The sequence below is a fragment of the Camelus bactrianus genome, chromosome 2 (genome assembly GCF_048773025.1).
Source record: "Camelus bactrianus isolate YW-2024 breed Bactrian camel chromosome 2, ASM4877302v1, whole genome shotgun sequence".
In the NCBI taxonomy this organism is placed as follows: domain Eukaryota; kingdom Metazoa; phylum Chordata; class Mammalia; order Artiodactyla; family Camelidae; genus Camelus; species Camelus bactrianus.
Genome location: NC_133540.1, coordinates 96750448 through 96768756, shown reverse-complemented (window position 1 = coordinate 96768756; position 18309 = coordinate 96750448). Strand labels below are relative to the sequence as shown.

General features: G+C 38.5%; 1 protein-coding gene across 7 annotated transcripts in view; it reads left to right on the top strand.

Annotated features, from left to right (window-relative positions):
* FAM13A (family with sequence similarity 13 member A) overlaps window positions 1-18309 on the top strand; it is a 286461-nt gene that overhangs the window by 223982 nt on the left and 44170 nt on the right. For 6 of the 7 annotated variants that reach the window (XM_074347120.1, XM_074347142.1, XM_074347139.1 and 3 more), the window contains 3 exons: window positions 1761-1802; window positions 4526-4705; window positions 10088-10274. In XM_074347120.1, coding sequence (XP_074203221.1) covers window positions 1761-1802; window positions 4526-4705; window positions 10088-10274 — 409 coding nt within the window. The remainder of the gene's footprint in view (window positions 1-1760; window positions 1803-4525; window positions 4706-10087; window positions 10275-18309) is intronic. The other variant, XM_074347114.1, reaches the window with a different exon arrangement.

The following is an 18309-nucleotide window of genomic DNA, read 5'->3' as shown; positions in this document are numbered from 1 at the left end:
ACGAAGATGACTCTAGTGAGTGTTTCTTCTAGTAAGTGATAGATTGAAAGTCGAGTGTAGTGATTAAGAGCTTAGACTCTAAGCTTAAACTTTCTTGGTTCAAATCCCAGCTGATCTACTTTTTGGCTCTATGACTGTGAGCGAGTTACTTAACTCCATGAAGTAGGTACAATTGTTTTCTTTTCTCTGTTTTCAAATGAAGAGGCTCGAGAGGTTATAGTAAACAGGAAATAAAATCTTAGCACAGTGTCTGAAACATAGCGAGCCCTCAGTAAGTATTAGGGTGTGTTTACTTGTGTGTTCCTTTATTCATTCATTGATTAATGAAGGTTCTTCTCATCAGTTTCCCTTAAGAACAAAGGCATTCTTTCATGCAGTTTTTCTGGGATTTGGCTGTGGTGTGTGGCCATGACAAGGAGCTATAGCTTTAGCTAAAGGAAATTGGGGCTAAAAAGTGAGGATCGATCACTTCGGGGATAATGCTTACTATGTTGGGTATGATGAGGGTCGTGGTGGTAGTAGGGAGTGTCATGAAAGAAAATGAGAAATAGCCGACAATCCCTGGAGGCACTTAGATTCTGAATGGAAAGGGATGAGCTATGCATGTACGTGAAAGTAAAGCCCAACAGATGGTTCCAAAGCAACAGGTTCATGTGCTGTCGGTACTGTAGTATAGTACAAACGAGGATGGAGTGATTGGAAGGCAACCATCAATACTGGTCATTCACAGCTTTTAGTTGCTTCAGGTATCTTCTACAAAGAAGGAAGGAAGAGTAGAGAACTATTAGATCTATTAGGCAAAACTGTAGTTTGACATGCACGAAAGATTTTTTTTAAAGTCTCTTTTAGACATAGATACTTCTGAATCTTGAGTTAGAAGCCCACTAAGCACTAGAGGGCAGAATGTGCTGATACTGATACAATTAAAAGAGCTGCCAGCCTCCACCCTCACTGTGTTTACGTGAACGAAGTGTGGGAGCAAGAGGGACGGAGTTCTGAAGCATGCTAATCAGATAGCGTCCTCTTATTTCACCATTTCGTTTTATACTGACTACATTTTTTTTTTACTGAGTACTTTCTAATACTTTTGAGGAATTCAGGCTTTGGAGAAAATGGGAAAGTAGACGAAGTTTATAAATGTTCAATAAAAGGGCTATAATTTAGGTGTAAAAATGAAACATTCTAGAGCTTTGAGGTATTTTCCTAAGTTTCTGGAGGAACTTAGGAAGAAAAGTGGCTTAGATAGAGTCGTGGAGAAAACAGTGTTGATTCTTTATTATCTATCCCCTGTGGCCCCCACTGCATGTTCAGGGCAGTTTTAGAAAGATGCTTCTGACCACCGCAGGTCTGGAGGGAGTGGGCCAGGAGAAGACGGACTTGGGGGGGGGAAGGCCGGGAAGGGGTGGGAGCTGGTAGTGGGAGGGCAGTCAGGGGCAGGTGCATTAACATTTGGAGAAAATAGAAAGACCCCAAACTAGGGCTGGCAGTAGGATGAGAGGGAGAGATGATTTCAGAGGGCACTTTTGAAACTGCCTTGGACATCTTTTAAATGGAAGGGGAAAACACCATTCCAGAATAAACACCCAGGGCAACCTCTCCTCTAGAAACAAGCGAAAATCAGCACCTCTCAGTGGATAATTAAGTGTCATGCAAGTGCCGCTCAGGGCCCTGGCTGATACTTCCAGCTCGGGGTCCCCTCACATGTTTGGTTCGCAGTTTCTGATGCTCAGTCTAATCTGACTTCCCTTCTTTTTCCCCAGCGCCCACGTATCCCAAGTCAGCAGTGTGTCGACCACTGGAGAGTAAGTGACCTGGATTGGGCTTTTTTCCCTTCCTTTCATTTATTAAGCAAAAAAAAAGGCTATTCTGACGTGCATGGAAAGATTAATACAATAAGCAACCAATGATGGCGACCTTTTAAAACTACCCAGAAGAGAGGATGAAATAAGAAGTATTTCTGTTTAAGCTTCTTTGTGGCTGTGTGACTAGAGACCGCTCAGCCATCTGAACATATGAGATTTTTGTTTATTTCAGTCAAAATCAGGTCAGAGTCAATTCAGACACGCAGCAGTCTGTGCTTTGGGAGGTGTCTTGCAGCGAAGGCCATCAAAGGTTCAAGTATGAACTGTGTCTTTTACTTCTTCCTTCGTTCATTTTAATCAGCCTCCATTCATCGAGCGCCTGCAATATACCAAGCACAGTGCTAGGTGTCTAATGTCAAATAAGCCTTGGGCTCTGCCTTTGGGGATTTGACAGTCTGATAGGGACCCAGAAAAAGAAGGAAATTAGTGATGGCATTGGGTCCTTTTCCCACAGGGCAGTGGCACTGCTCTGTTATGTCCAGATCATCTTTTTCATCCTAAGACTACTAATAAAATCTGAACTCTAGGTAGCCGCCCCTGCCTACCTCTCTGACCAGATTGCTCACTGTGCTTTAACCTCATGACCTGTTTTTCTGTTTTTGGAAAATGACAAACATATCTGTCTCTGAGCTCTCATACTGGCTGTCTATCTGCCTGGCCATTTACTTTCTTATATTTAACCTCATTGTTCAAATGTCACACCATCCCTGACTGTCCACAGTCAGTCTCCAACCCTGTCCTCTAGTTTCTAGAAAATGTATCCCTATCTGCAATTGCATGTTTCATGTTCTTTGTTTATCTTGACTCATAGCAACATAAGCTTCACAAACACAGGGACCTTGTCTGTCCCATTTGTAACTGTAGCCCTAAGACCTAGAAGAGTGCCTGGCATATTTTAGGCACTAAAGAAGCATTTGTGTATAGTTTGTTGCTCAAAGATTGTCCCTTGCACCCACCTCTCTTCTTCCATTCTTGCTGGGACCGGAATGGGCTTTTTTGGGACATCTTCCATCAGCAGGGATCAGGTGGGAGAGGAGGGAAGATGTGGTGTGAATGAGGAGGAAGAGAGAAGAATTAGAAGAAGCACCAGTTGGTATGAATGTGGATCTTTTCCACAGGATGAATTGGGATTCTTTTCCTCCTCTTTGTTAGGTGAGGAGGCAATCAAGAGGGCAGGTGTGACCTTTCTTTATCTTTGTGAATTTTAAAGAGATTCCACAATTATACCAAGACTGACGTGTTCTTGCCTGTTTATTTCCTAACAACCTTTACTTCTTACATGTCTTGTGTAACATTTGGAAAAGGTGTGAATTTGGTATGTACGTATATATTAATGAATTCACATTCCCGTGTGCTGTTATTAGGGAATCTCCAATCACTGGGATGTAGAGTTTAAAGCCCAAGTCAGACTGTACTTGCTCATTGTCTTAAAATAGTTTTAATGAAATTACTATGAGTCTATTATAAAACTACATTTGGAAGACTAACATTCTTAAGTTTTTTGGTGGGGGGAGAGGAAATTAGCTTTATTTAATTTATTTTTTTAATGGAGGTACTGGGGATTGAACCCAGGACCTCGTACATGTTAAGCACACATCCTACCACTGAGCCCTCCCCAAAATTCTTAAATTTTCAAAACCCATTTTATTTAACTGAATGTGTTTTTCCAACCTGACCATTTAAAAAATTGTGTGTGGTTTTTTAAAAAAAAAAAAACTTTAACAGCTTTATTGAGGTATAATTGATATACAAAAAACTACACACATATTTAATGTACACAAATTTAATGAGTTTGGATGTGATTCTTTTTTAAGTGAAGGAAAATGTGCTTTGAGGACTATCGGTGTAGAATTTTTCCACGTCTGCTTCTTCAGAAATAGTGAGGTGATAAAAGAGGGCTTAGACACACTGAAAGATTATATAGCTTTAAAAATGATCCCTTATCTATCTTATCCTGCACTCTTCCCAGCTCCTGTGCTTACCCTAGGTTGAATAAAATAAATATCCTTTCATCTTCAGTAATATATATTGGGGTGTTTGCATGACTGCAGCTTCAATTATTTATATATATATCACAATTTAATTGAATGGAGGTTCAGAAAGATTTTCGCCATTCTGTTATGAGTAGTAATGGTTCTGGGAGGTGTTCTTTTTTAATAGCCTTATTTCCTATATGATTTTATCCTAAAGGTACTCCAAATAGATAACAGGCATCATAAAATTATTTGTGCCAGTTTGCTTTGTAAGTCATACTGTTTTCCTCTACAGAACTGGTATGAAATTTGGAGGAAACTTGCCTTTGTAAGAATAAGTTCATTATTATTCTATGAGGAAAAAAAAACTTTCCTCATTCCCTATTTCCTGAATGCCTCCTGTAACTGTTGCTAGACCTGCTCTGATCACTTCAGTAATCCTGGACTCACAAAAATGACATGCACCATTGTTGTATTGGTGGAATTTATTCAGTTTACTTTTGCTTTTGACACACAGTACAAATACTGGGGATTAATGCCTCGTATTCTGTCCGTGCTCATGAAGCTGTAGTAGATATTCCAGTGGAAATGCTGTTATTTCCAAAATCATGGGAACACGTTTTTAAAGGCAGTCATTGATAAGTTTGATTACCTGATTGACTCTGTATTTTTTTTTTTTTTTTTTACCAGACTCTTGGAAAGAACCATCCGGTCAGCTGTAGAGCAGCATCTTTTTGATGTTAACAGCTCAGGAAGCCAAAGTTCAGAGGACTCGGAATCTGGGGCATCATCCGCATCTTCGTCCACATCTACCAAACAGCGCCGACGCCAGTCCAAGGAGCAGGATGGAGTTCGACAGGGCAGAGATGTGTGAGTTGGCACTGGTGCTTCTTGTTTGTAGTTTCCCTTCTTCTTTTAAAAATACACACCCGAACTAATGACCGTATTATAGTCACCCTCATTTCAGTATTTAGGTTAAAACTTTGAAAGTTTTCATTTTGACCCTTCTAAACCTAGTTCACATTTGGAAATTCAAGGATGATTTAATACATATTTCTGTTTCATCTAGAGGTGTGGTATGTTGTGGGACACCACTGCTGATGTGGTACATCTCGTGGCTTCCTTATGGGTATCTTATTTTGAGGGATCCTGAACCATCGGAAGAGAAGGTCACCCTCTGCCTGCCCAGAGGTGGTTTTCTCCTTGTTAGACAACATTTAGTTGGCTGTTGGACTTGCTTATGAACCAGCGGATTTCCCACTATTTTGACCTGATTGAATACTAGACTATCACTGTAAAGCCCTGACAGTTGATTATGTTTTAGTACAAGAAAGGTTGAGCTGAAGTCTAACAAAAGAGGAAATGCTTGAGTTCTTTAGTATTAGAATGACTAATTTTAATATTAATTCTCTCAGCATGAATTTCAAGAATAGTATTACAATGAACTTCATTTTGCGTTAAAAGATTTGATAAAATACAAATGGATAGTTACCATTCACATTGTTGAACAATCATGATTTAAATAGTCAAGGAAAATAAATTTATGTGTTACAGGCCATGTTCCCATATTTTTCCTGAAAGTTTTATTTTTATCTACTATAGCATTTAATCTCTATAAAGTTATCACTTTAAAGTCCTTACTAAATGTCAAAGTTTAAACCAGACCCTAGTTCCCCGCATTCTTTTTCACCTGGACTCATAATCTTCATCAAAATATTTATGGAAAAGAAAAAACAATCTTTTCTTTGCTTAAAGGAAGATGTGTAAGATAAATAGTATTAAGTAAATTCTATCCTGCACATTATTGAGATTTTAATAGCTGTATTAACAAATGTTATTTTAGAATTAAAACAGTATCAATAATATAACCCACCAACTTTTCAAGTGGTATAAGCAACACTTTTAAAAAAACATTTGTCTTGGAACTGGTGGATACGAGGGAGTGCTGTAGTATTTCCTTTAGAAAATAGGAAAATTATAGTACAGGAGATATTAACATTTAAAGTCAGCTACTGACTAAGCTTTATAGAAAGTGTTTAGGAGTATAATTAGTTTGTGTACTGCCTATATTGTGTTATACAGCAAGTACCAATTATTCATTTAACTCTGTTCTTAATCCTCTGCCTCATTTTTTGCCAAAGAGTATGTAACACTTTGCAGTTGCAAAATCCTGAGTGTGTCATGACGTCGTGTTTCCACCCTCTGTTTGGACAGAGGGATAGAAGCAGAGGTTGGAAGTGGCAGTGAGCAGGATGCAATCAATACAGCCGTGGTGGTGCTGATGGTGGGCGCATGGTAGCAGGCAGGGAGGGGCATGGCAGGGGTAAGGTCACAAGTGAACAGGGGCTTGACAGGGAGAGAAATACGAAACCCAGTGTAAACCTCTCTGGCAGAATTTGAATATAGTTTTCCATGTCCGAGGATGTTGCTAGTATAAGTTACCTTGATTGTTTTTTACTGTCAACATCGGGGAACAAAAGGAGATGGAATGAACAGTGGAGACTGATAATCATCTCAAGGTGGATCATGAAGATCCATCCCATGAAGATCCAGCCTTTCCACTTCATGTTTCTTCTCTGATATCCCTTTCACTGCTCATTGTGGTCAAACCACAGCTGTGCATTGTGTCAGAGAATCCTGGGGTGCAAACTTGGGGTTGATAGCCAAAATAGCTTACAGTCTCACCCACCTTACTCTTTTGCTTGGTGTGTGCTCTGGGCATTCAGGGGTCCTCTTCACCTGCTCCTTGTTGGCCTCACCCTCCTGGTCATAAGGCCCCCTCCTAACCTGACACACTGGTCGCTATCGGGTCTTGATAGTTTGTCTCCAACTCTCAGGCCCTACTGAGCTGCTCTGAGCTCTCCACGACTTTGGAGGAGCGAGGCCCTTATCTGTTAGGGCTCCGGACCTGCTATTTTTGCCCCCAGGAAGGTCCCCCCCCCCAGTATGGCCCCAGGAGATACACTAACCTGACATCCATTGTAAGAAGGTTTAAAATCTTTATGATAGCCTATAGTAAGTATGTTTTTCTCAGTATTTGCTTATACATAATTGATTCATGTTTAAGATTTTCATCAGATTTTGCTTAAAAAATAAGGAAAGAGGAAAGCTAGACCTTATGCAAAACCATTAGCCCTATGGAATGGTTAAAAAATGTCTTGAAAAATAAAAACCCAGTGTAGTATGATCGATTATTTTGCCTTCAACAGCTTAGAGCTGCAACCATTAAAAAAAAAATCCTTTAAATAAATGTTCCCATATCTCAAGGTGAGATTAAAGAGTCAATAAAGTCTGTACTAACATCATCATGGCAGATTTTTAAGTAAGCAATGTAGAAGACAGGCTAAGACTACAAACACTTCATTTTAGTATTTACCCATAATTTCTTATTTGTCTAAATCCATAAGGAAACATTATCAGGCTTATATCATTATTTGTTACAATAAAAATGTAAAAGTTTAAGGACATATTCATTATGCAAAAGGGTTCAGTTTAATTCTTATTAAAAAATTGACCATCTGTCAGGAGCATGTAAATGATGTTGAATCTTGGTGATGAATACAGGGAAGTTCATTGTGATAGTCCCTCTGTTTTTCTGTATGTCTGAAAATTTCATAATAACTTATTTTTTTAAAAAGGCAAACCATGACTTAAGTGAAAATGGTTTCAATCTTACAAAACACAATGAACTGGAAAATTACGCATATTTTTGTTATATCAATATTATATTAAATTCCTACTGCAAAGGGAAAAAGAAAAGCATGCTATCTTAGGAGAATAATAGTTCAGTACTGCTAGAACATTACATATGTATAGGGGTGAGGAGGAAACTCTGAATGAAAGAAAAACTAAAAATAAAATCTCGATAGTAAAAGTGGGAGGCGACCGAGACCTAAGTTCACGTCAAGTCACAGTGATGTCAGGTATGATTGAAAGCTGTCAGAATGTTGTAGGAAAGGATCATGTACCCCATGCTTCTCACAGTCACATGGGTACCGTGGCTGAGAGGCACTGACTCACACAAGAGCAGAGAGCTTCCTTTGAGGACAACAGGATTTCCACGTGACAACTGCACAATCAGATTTTCATGTGTTTATTTGGACAGGATTTATTCCACTCATTCATTCACTATTCAAAAAGATTAGAAAATAAACTTGGTCTTTTAATTTCTAAAAATATTGTAGCTTTTGCGTTAGTCTTCTGGGGTTACCATAACAAGTACCATGGACTGGTGGGCTTAAACAACAGAAATCTATTTTCTCGCAGTTCAGAGGGGCTGAGAGTCCAAGATCAAGGTGCTGGCAGGGTTGGTTTGGGTTGAGACCTCTGTTTGACTTGCAGACGGTGCCTGCTCAGTGAGTGTGTCCTCACATGGCCTCTCCTTGGTGTGCATGCTCTCCTGGTGTCTCTGCCATTTCTTCTAAAGACACTAGACCTCTTGGATTAAGTCCCCACCTTTACAGTCTCATGTAACATTAATTGCCTCTTCAAAGGCCCTATCTCCAAAAACAGTCATGTTGGAGGTTAGAGCTTCAGAATGTGAATTGAGGGCAGAGGGCAGGCACAATTAGTTCATAACAGCTTTCAAACCTAAAAACTCCTCTATTAAAAAATTATAATTGAATGTATACCCCAGGACTTAGGGAAAATAGGAAGAGTAATGACAGAATTTAAGTAGTAAAACAAAGAATTGTGAATTTGAGACCAAACTCATCCAGCCATCTACAGAAGGCACTGCTCTCCATGCATAGAGGGGAGAAGAGATAATTTGGGAGTTCGAGATTTCAGATATTAACTGCTATATATAAAATAGATGAACAAGTTTCTACCATATAGCACAGGGAACTGTATTCAATATCTTGTAGTAACCTATAATGAAAAGGAATATATATGTGTATGTATGACTGAAACATTATGCTGTACACCAGAAGCTGACACAACATTGTAAACTGACTATACTTCAATTTAAAAAAAAAAGTGTATATGTGCTGTGTATATATCTGTCAGTCCCTATCAACTTTTCTTTATGTCTTCAATTATTTTATACTTACTACATTTCTTATAAATGTTGCATATATCTTTTATATAATTTTACTAAATCTGTATACTTATACATTAAAAGTTATGTAAGATAAGACTGAATTAAAAATGGAGTGTTAAAAATCTCCAAAGTTAGTATAACTTTGAAAATATTATGGTATTGTATTCATAATTTTGCCTCCATGATAACCTATCTAAGGATATGAATTTAAATTGCAGAGTAAATACTTAACATTTTCTTTCACTTAAGAATATGATTGAATTGATAGTAAAATATAGTCACCTATTTTCACTCTTTAGAGCTCATTTATTTCAAGATACAGCTTTCAGTGTTGAGAGAGAGGTATCTTTAGGGTCATACCAGGAGGGAGTGTAAAATGTCATTCGTTTGTTCCTGACCAAGCCGCAGTGCTGCCCTGATGGTTTGATTTGCTCTGTGATATAGTAGAAGACAAACATGTTGCCAAAGTAATGTAATTTTCTGAAAACCTCTTAAAAGGGAATGTTAAAATACTTAAGGAAAACTATTTCAGGAGCATTAGATGAATCAAATTCTGTAATTATGACATTGATATCTACTTCTAAAACTAAGTCATTAGGGACCTCCAGTTATAAGCTCACATCCTGAAACATCTTATGCTGGGAAGTAATGAATCCATATTTCAATTAAAATGCTTTAGATTCCATGGTGTTTATTATACTACTTCTATCAAGATTATCTAATGCTGTCAGATTTAGGTATAGGAAAGCATTTCCACTCTGCTTATGTGTCTTTATTAATTGGGAAAATCAGTACGTCCCATTCTAGAAAAAAATGACATCATATTTACTTTTCAGATTTTTCATCATATGTTGTATTGATTTATGAGATGTGTGTGTGTGTATAAAAATCTGTGAATAATGGGAAAAAACCTTTGTAAGCTTACACTGTTCTCCTGGTTTGAATACAAATTACTTTTGGTACAAATACAAAAGCTGTTCGTTGGTAGAAACACAGCCCTTGCCAGTTTGCCTCTAGGAATAATTTCTCTTTTAATGTGATATATTTGGCACCAGGCAGTCTCAGGAGTAGCACTCTGCTCAGATTTTGATCAAAGATGCAGCCTGGAATTTCTAGGCACCTTCTGACTGTGTGATACAGTAGCAGAGTCATTAAAATATCCCTTTTACCTTTTAAAGTAAAATTAAGTTAAAAATTTTTTTGAATTCAAGGGGACTTATCAACAAAGAAAATATTCCTTCTGGATTCAACAACCTTGATGAATGTATTTTGAATGCTCAGGAAGTGGAAAAATTACATGAAAATTCTTCTGGTTACGCTGGAGAAAGGGGCAAGCCTAAACGTCAGAAATCCAGCTCCAGACTTTCTGAGCCCAGTGAAAATCAAGATGATCTTGTGGTAAGTGAATAATTCTATAAAATTTTTACTTGTAGCCAGTAAGGAAATATCACATCTCTTTTCCTTGCTTTGTAAAAAATAATTTCAGTCTTGGGTTTCACAGAATTATAGAACAAGAGTTTTGAAAGAGACTTTAGAACTACTAAATATGCACACTTTTATTTTTTTAGCAAAAGTAAAAACCAAGTTCAAGAAAGATTACATTTTGCCAAAGGAACCAGGAACACCACACTCTCTGATTTCCATGTTATTGAGATTGGTCTGATTTTTATCTCATCTTTTTGAGTGTCTTTAAACTTTATTTTTGAAATAAAATTATTGATAGAGCATTTTTTCTTGTCTATATGAATATGTAAAAAGAAAATTTAATGAGTGAACTTAAAGTGAGGTAAAAAAAAATACATAGGAAAAGAGGATCAACTCTTTGTGTTCAGAAATTTTCTTGGTGTTCAGAAATTTAATTTCATAACTATACTCTATAGTATTTTTTCCTATATTGATGAGAAACAAAAAAATTAATCTCCTACACAGTTACCCCAGACCTGAACTCTGGATCATTAATTTGATATGTAAGTTGTTACAAGTGGTTTTAGTCAATAACTAAATATTTATTCAGTTAAACTATAAATATGCATAATCCTTTTTTATATACACTTCAGTTTCTCTGAAAAGTGAGAACCAAAGTCTGTCTTCTAATTCTCTTTAGTTTTAAGAAATTAAACCAAAAAAAATTTTTTAAAAAACCTGAAGATAAATTTTCTAATATAACATGGAGTCCCTAATAAAAATAGGTAATATCCATTCTCCCAGGGTATAAAGCCTCTGTTGTACTTTATCTCTGAGCAGGTTTTTAGCTCCATGCTGGGTTTTCCATAAATTTAGTAAAACTTACGGGCCACCTATTTTCCCATTGTCAATTTCTGCATGTGATCAGAGAAGATTCCCAATTTTGCCCTAAATAAAATAAACATAAATGCAAATCTAGGGAAAACATGTTTATTCCATCTTCCCCCAAATGTCTTGATACCCTGTTTCGAGAAATAAACTGATCACTTAGGACGAACAAGGTAATCACCCACCTGAGACCCATGGCTGACACAGTTCTCCAAATAAAGAATGTGAGCTTTGGAACCATTATACAGTCAGTGTAATTCTTATTTGGTGGGAAAAGTACATTTTATAGTAAATTAAATGATGCTAATTCCATTAGCTCTTTATTTGGCCCACGATTTCCTAATCTGTGGAAGAGAAATAACTCAAAGTCTGACACTTGGCTTCTTTGAAAAGAATAGACTTCTCTGTTTGGATCCCTTTTAAAATGAACTTAACCCATCAATTTTTTTTTTCACCAGGAATAGTATCTTAAATTAGCTAGGTGATAGTAGCTAATAAAAGTGGATGTGTACCTTTATTCCTTAGAATATATGTTTGATTGGTAAACATATGGACATAGTCTTTGTTTAAAAACATTTGGATGAGAGAGCCTAATTCCATTCTGGTCTTTTGTCTGCGGCAGGATTTGCCCCCACCTTAGCTGCCAGTTTCCACATTCCAGGATTGTGCAGGGCACATGTTTATCATGTGAGCTTAGTGGACCATGTCTTTACTGCAATGAATAATGTAAAACCCTGCCAACTTAGAAGAAAAACTTCCTCATCTGTAAAGTGAGGGTATTCTCTAAGATCTTTTCTGACTCATATCCCATGAATTTTAAATCTCACCTTCACAGGTAACCACAAAGCAAAGAGTCGGGGAACAGAACAATGGCTAGGATTTAGACTATGTCCTGACAGTGAACTTGTGCATCTGAATTTTTATTTTTCCCACTCTTCTCCAAAACCTTTTCCCACTCCATTTCAAGTTCTTTATATGCCAACTGAGCTTTTGTTTCTGTAGCCAGAAAAATAATTATATGCCTTCTGTGTGCTAGGAAATATCTTTCAAACCCTGGGGATACAGCTGTGAGAAAAACAGGCAAAAATCACTGCCCTCTTAGAGCTTACATTCTAGTAAGGGAAACAGATAATAATCAAGATGGAAAAGTACAACATGAAATAGATTGGATAGTGATGACTATTAGGAAGAAAAATAAAGCAAGAAATAGGGATAGGAATGGTGAGAGGGCAGAGGATACAATTTTAAATAGAGTGGGAAGGGATACATTGGGAGTTCAAGATTTACAAGTACTAACTACTATATATAAAATAGACAGACAACAAGTTTATACTGTATAGCATGGGGAACTATATTCAATATCTTGTAGTGCCTTATAATTAAAAACAATATGTAAAGGAATATATATATGTTCATGTATGACTGAACTATTATGCTGTACTCCAGAAATTGACACAACATTGTACACTGACTGTAATTCAATAAAAATAAATAGGTAGAGTGATCAGGGAAGACTACCCTAGAATTTGACATTTGAGTATAAAGACATAGAGGAAGTAAGGAAGGAAGCCATTCTATCGTAGCAGGTACAGAGAGCCCAAGACAATCATTTATCTGGAATGTTCCAGAAACCACAAGAATACTGTTAGGGTTGAAAGAGAATGAGCAAAGTGAAAGAGGTAATGGAAGGGCGAGGGCAGATGCAGCCAGGCCTCATAGAATCATTGTAAGGACCTTCCCTTGACTCCGGGTGAGATGAGAATCTGCTCGAGGGTTCTAGGTAGAGCAGTGATGTGACCTCCTGAACACTGGTTTGACTACTGTGTTGAGAACAGACAGTAAACAGGCAAAGGCAGAAGCAGGGAAACCAGTTACAAAACTATTGCCGTCATCTAGATTTGCACTGATGGTAGTTTGAACTGAGGTGATACCACACCTTAGGCCAGCACACGTTGCCTTGCAGGCTACAATGCACAACTCAGTGGGGCGTCGTGCACATCGACTGAAATGCGAATGGGTCCTCCTCAAGTATGTATTGCAGTAGTCATGAGGTAATGGATGGATTCGGGATATATTTTGAAGGTAGAATTGACAGAATTTCCTGACATCACCAGTGGGGTATGGAAGTAACAGAAGCCCCATGGCTCTTGGGCTGAGCAATGAGAAGATTCGTGTTGCCAGTTTACTGAGATGGAGATGACAGAAGTCTGGGTGATGATATCATGGTTCAGTGTTAGGCATGTTAAGATCGAGCTGCCTATCAAATATCTAATGGGAGATATCAGGATGGAGACCAGATTTCTGGGCAGAGAGTTTAGGGGGAATATCGATATCCTTGCTGGAGATAACAGTGTGGAAGTCATCAGCAGATACAGGATATTTAAAGCCAGTATGCTGGATGAGACAAGAGGGAGCGAGTGTGGACAGAAAAGAGAAGAGACCTCAGGGACCGTGAGTCCTGATGCATAACAGCATGAAGGGGGCGGGAAGATGAGAAGGTACCTGGCGAAGAAACTTAAGAAGGAGCAACCAGCAAAGGAGAAGAAAAACGAGATGTGTTTGGTGTCTTGGAAGTTAAGTATCTCGAGCTGGAAAGAGGGTGAAATGGTTAGCCAAGTAGAAGCCTGAGAGCCTGACCACTGAAATTAGAAAGCTGGAGATTACTTAATAAGAACAATTTTGGTGGAGAGACATGAGCAAAACCATTTTCCAGAGAAAATCAAAGGAGAGGAACTGAAGAACATAAGTAGTCATTTCACAGGGATTGCATCAGCTCACAACTCAGCTCAAGAGGGGAATAGGCTGCAGACCTGAAAAGGCATCTTGCAGATTTGGAGTCTAAAGTGGGGACTGAGTGCTTCCTCTTTAGATCTTTTACCTCTTGAGGCTGTCATGACCAGCAGAGACCAAGAGACTACAGATCATTAGAAAATAGAATAGAAATGAATGGTAGTGGCTGGCATTCGGTGTGTCCTGCCTCATCTGCAATTATTGCTGTGGTCCCAACCATTTCCCCTCGCCTTACACTGCTAGCTCCCACCTGTGCTCTTCGGTCTCTCTCAGAAGAAAACCTCATCCCCTGATTTATTTTCAAGAGCTAAGACAGCCAGCTTGTGTTTTAGCAACTCCCCTCACACCTGCTTCAAAATTTCTCTAGCTCTTCACCTATTTTATTTTCTCACCTGCTCAAATGATAAAAGTGGTTTTTCTAAATTCGGAGGTTAACCTAAGAGGTTAAGCATCTTTGGAAATTCTATTTTCTCCATCCATCTCCCCACCCATATGTACAAACATATACACAGACGCTCACACACATGTACACTTTTCATTGCTTCCTCTCCATTGGCACGTTTCTGTTGGCCTAGAAAAAGCTTCTATCTCTAAAAACGTTCTCTCTAGGGCACAATTTAACAGCTTGAATCAAAAGCCATGACTCAGTCACGCAATTTATCCAATAATCCTTCCTCCGCCACTCTGCTCTAGAGGCACAATCTTAACTATGGAAAAGACAGTAAGTATTAATTTGCTCACCACGTGGTTATCTATAATCATGAGAAATTAGAAGCAATTTAAGTGTTCAAAAGTAGGAGACCAGATAACTAATATTTGTATGTCAATTCAACATAGTGTTATGCAATGAATTAAAATTATGGTTCTGAAGACTATTTAGTAAAATGAAAAATGTATGGCAAGGTGTTTTTTAAGTGCTTTGCATATATTATCAACTTTAACCCTCCCAATAATCCATAAGGTAGTTATTATTAATATTCTCAGTCTAAACATGAGGAAATGAGGCACAGGAGGTTAAACAGCTGTCCAAGATCACACGTAAGTGGTGGAGTTGGGATTTCATGATACTCTCCCTCAATGTTAAAAGTAAGTTATGATGCAATGTATATGGTGCATGCATGTATATATATGTATGTGTAAAGATATACATTTAAATGTTCATTCCTTGGGAAAAAGTCAAAGGAAATATACCTAAAAGTGATTGTATGATTATATTATGATGGTGGTAGTAGTGTTAGAGGTAATTGTTACTCCAAAGAATATGTGGGAAATTATACTAATTCTATAATAAGCATTACATTTAATGTATAAAAATAAAAACATAGTCTAGTACCTCTCTTAATCATAAACAGCATCTACTTACTGTCATGTACACCCTCCAAAATCACAGGGTTCAAAGAAGGAGTATAGGTCTTCTAATCAGACCTGAATTTCATTTCCAACTTTATCACCTAATAGGTATGTCATGTGAACATGTTACTTAGCTTCAGTTAATTTATCTGTGACATGGAAACATTAATATCTCTATGTGGGTTTTTTTTTTTTGGTGAGATTTAAATGCAATGAAATGTGCTAAAGAACAGGAAAAACTGAAAACAGCATGTGTTTAAATTCCTCTCTGCTCCCTCTGCTCTGATGTCCAATCTCTCCCCTTTGTTTTGTGCCATCAAAAATTTTGAACAAGTCTGCATTTCCAGGTCTTTTCACACTTGCTCATCAACCCCTGTAATCCGGATCCTACCCCACTTCCCTGAAGAAACTGCTGTCTCCGTGTTGGTGGGTGGACATGGGGTTGGAACTGGCCTTTCAAGACCACTGTGCTATTGTCTGCTTGGTCCTTGACCTCCTTAAGTCCTTGTGGCACTTGATACTCCATCCTTTTTTCTCAGAACTCTTTCTCCCTTGGCCTCTGTGATGTTGACCTCTCTTTGTCCCCTTAGCACAATGACTGTGTTCTTTGCTGTGTCCTTCACTGGCTAATCTTCCACAAAGCATGCTTAGATGTAAATGATATGCAGATTGTTGTCTCATGTCTCTTTTCCCTCAGCATTTCAAGTGAGAGCTTCTCTACTTCATGGTGTCGGATGTCACCTCCCTACAGATGATTTCCAGATCAACATTTAACTGCAGTGCTCCTTAGATCATACCTCAAAGTCAGTATGTTAAAATCACACTCATCATCTTCTCCTCGGTCTATTTTTCACTGAGTATACCCATCTGATTTCATCAGATCATCATCTTAGTCATTTTCTAAGTCCTTTCCTTTTCCTTATTCCCAGTCCTTCTTCAAACTTCTCAATCATATAACAAATTAAGGTGTCTCTACTCTAAGAATATGCCTGCCGCCCTCTTCCCTTTGTGTTGCCATTGCATAGCTGAGGCCCTTTCTATAGCTAGTCTGGAATATGAAAACAGCCACCTAATGTGTCCTCATGCCTCCACTCTCTCCCTGTCCCCTCTCCAAACCATTTTACCTGCTGCTGGAAAACAATCGTTTACCTAATTTAGAAGCTTTTAACTCTTGTTTTTAATGCAGTATAACTCAGCAAGAACTCTGGTCAAAAACTGCATGATGGTGATTACCTGAATGGCATCAGATTAACGAAAAAGGGCCTACCATTAGGAGCCATTGGTTTAAAATTATTCGTTCTTTCAGTGATACAACAATTAACTATGACAAGCACAATTTTAGGCACTAAGGACAAATGGTGATCAAAACAGACACACTCCCTGCCCTCCTGAAGTTTATATACTCAAGACAGATAAGAAACAAATACATGGTCAGATGTCAGTACGTGCTGTGCAGAGAAATGAAGCTGGGAAGTGGGTGGGAGGTGAGAGGTTGAGGACTGGTGTCTCCCAGATGGAGGTCCTCAGGTCAGGACTCGCTGAGAATGGCACTTGTGCAGGGACCTGAAGATGGTGAGGGAGTGAGCTATCAGGATCTCAGGAGAGACTCCAGGAGGAGGGAGCAACAGCCTTAGGCTTTTGAGGATAAGCAGCAGGCTACTGTGGTTGGAGCAGAGGTCGGGGGGGGGCATCACAGGAGATGAGATCAGAGATGTAGCAATACGGCTTTGTAACCGTTTTTAGATCTTCAGCATTTACCTTCAGTGAGATGAGGAGCCATCAGAGGATTAAAGGGAAGAGAGTCATTTTCTGAAGTGCCTTTTGAAAGGATGACTCCATCAACTGGGTTAATAGCCCAAGGGTGGTGAGGGCTATTCAGAGAGAACCTAGCTTAGAAATGAAGATAACATTAACCATGTCACAAACTGCAGTTGGAGCAGTAACCAAAATACAAAGTAACGAGGGCAAGGACCTGTGTCTGTCCGGTTCTCCATCCACCATTGTACCCCAGTGCCCAGCATCGTTCAGCACCCACAAAATGTGTTTAAAAACTTTAATGAATAAAGAGGTTAGGGTATATTTATATAATGAACTACTACTTAGCCATTAAAAATAATAAAATAATGGCATCTGCTGCAACATGGATGAACCTGGATTCTAAGTGAAGTAAGCCAGAAAAGAGGAAAAAAAAAAATACCATATGATATCACTGATACGTGGAATATTTTTTTTAAAGACACAAATGAACTTATTTACAAAACAGTAACAGACTCACAGACATAGAAAACAAATTTATGGTTACCAGGGTTAAGAAGGGTGGGAAGGAATAAATTGGGAGTTTGAGATTTGCGGTTACTAACTACTATATATAAAATAGATTAAAAGTTTCTTCTGTATAGCACAGGGAACTATATTCAATACCTTGTAGTAACCTATAATGAAAAAGAATATGAAAATGAATATATGCATGTATATGGATGACTAAATCATTGTGCTGTACACCAGAAATTGATACCTTGTAACTGACTATACTTCACTTAAAAAAAAAAAAAGTGAATGGATGGTTGCCATATTGTTTAGAGTAACAAAAGACCCAAAATGCAATGTCTTGAGCATTGTAAAAGTCCTTTCTCCCGTCACCATCTAAAGCAGGATCTTAGGGCTCAGGAGTAGAAGATTTGCTCCATGCAGTGTTTCAGGGACCCAGGCCAGTTGTCCCTCTGCCATCTTCAGCAAGTGGCTTCCAGGGCCCTAGGGTGGTTTCCATCTCTATTCCAGTTCACAAGAAGAGAATGAGTGTCGAGCATGTACCTGGTGAGGCAGATAAGTTATCGGACAGGCCTGGAAGCCACACACAACACTTCTTGCATCCTGTTGGAGAGAGCTTAATCACATGGCCTGTCTAACTGCAAGACAGGCTGGGGCACATGGCCCTTCATTCCTGTGCAGAGAAGGTAGAATGGATTTGGGTGGACAGCCAGCAAGCTCTTCCATAAACGTC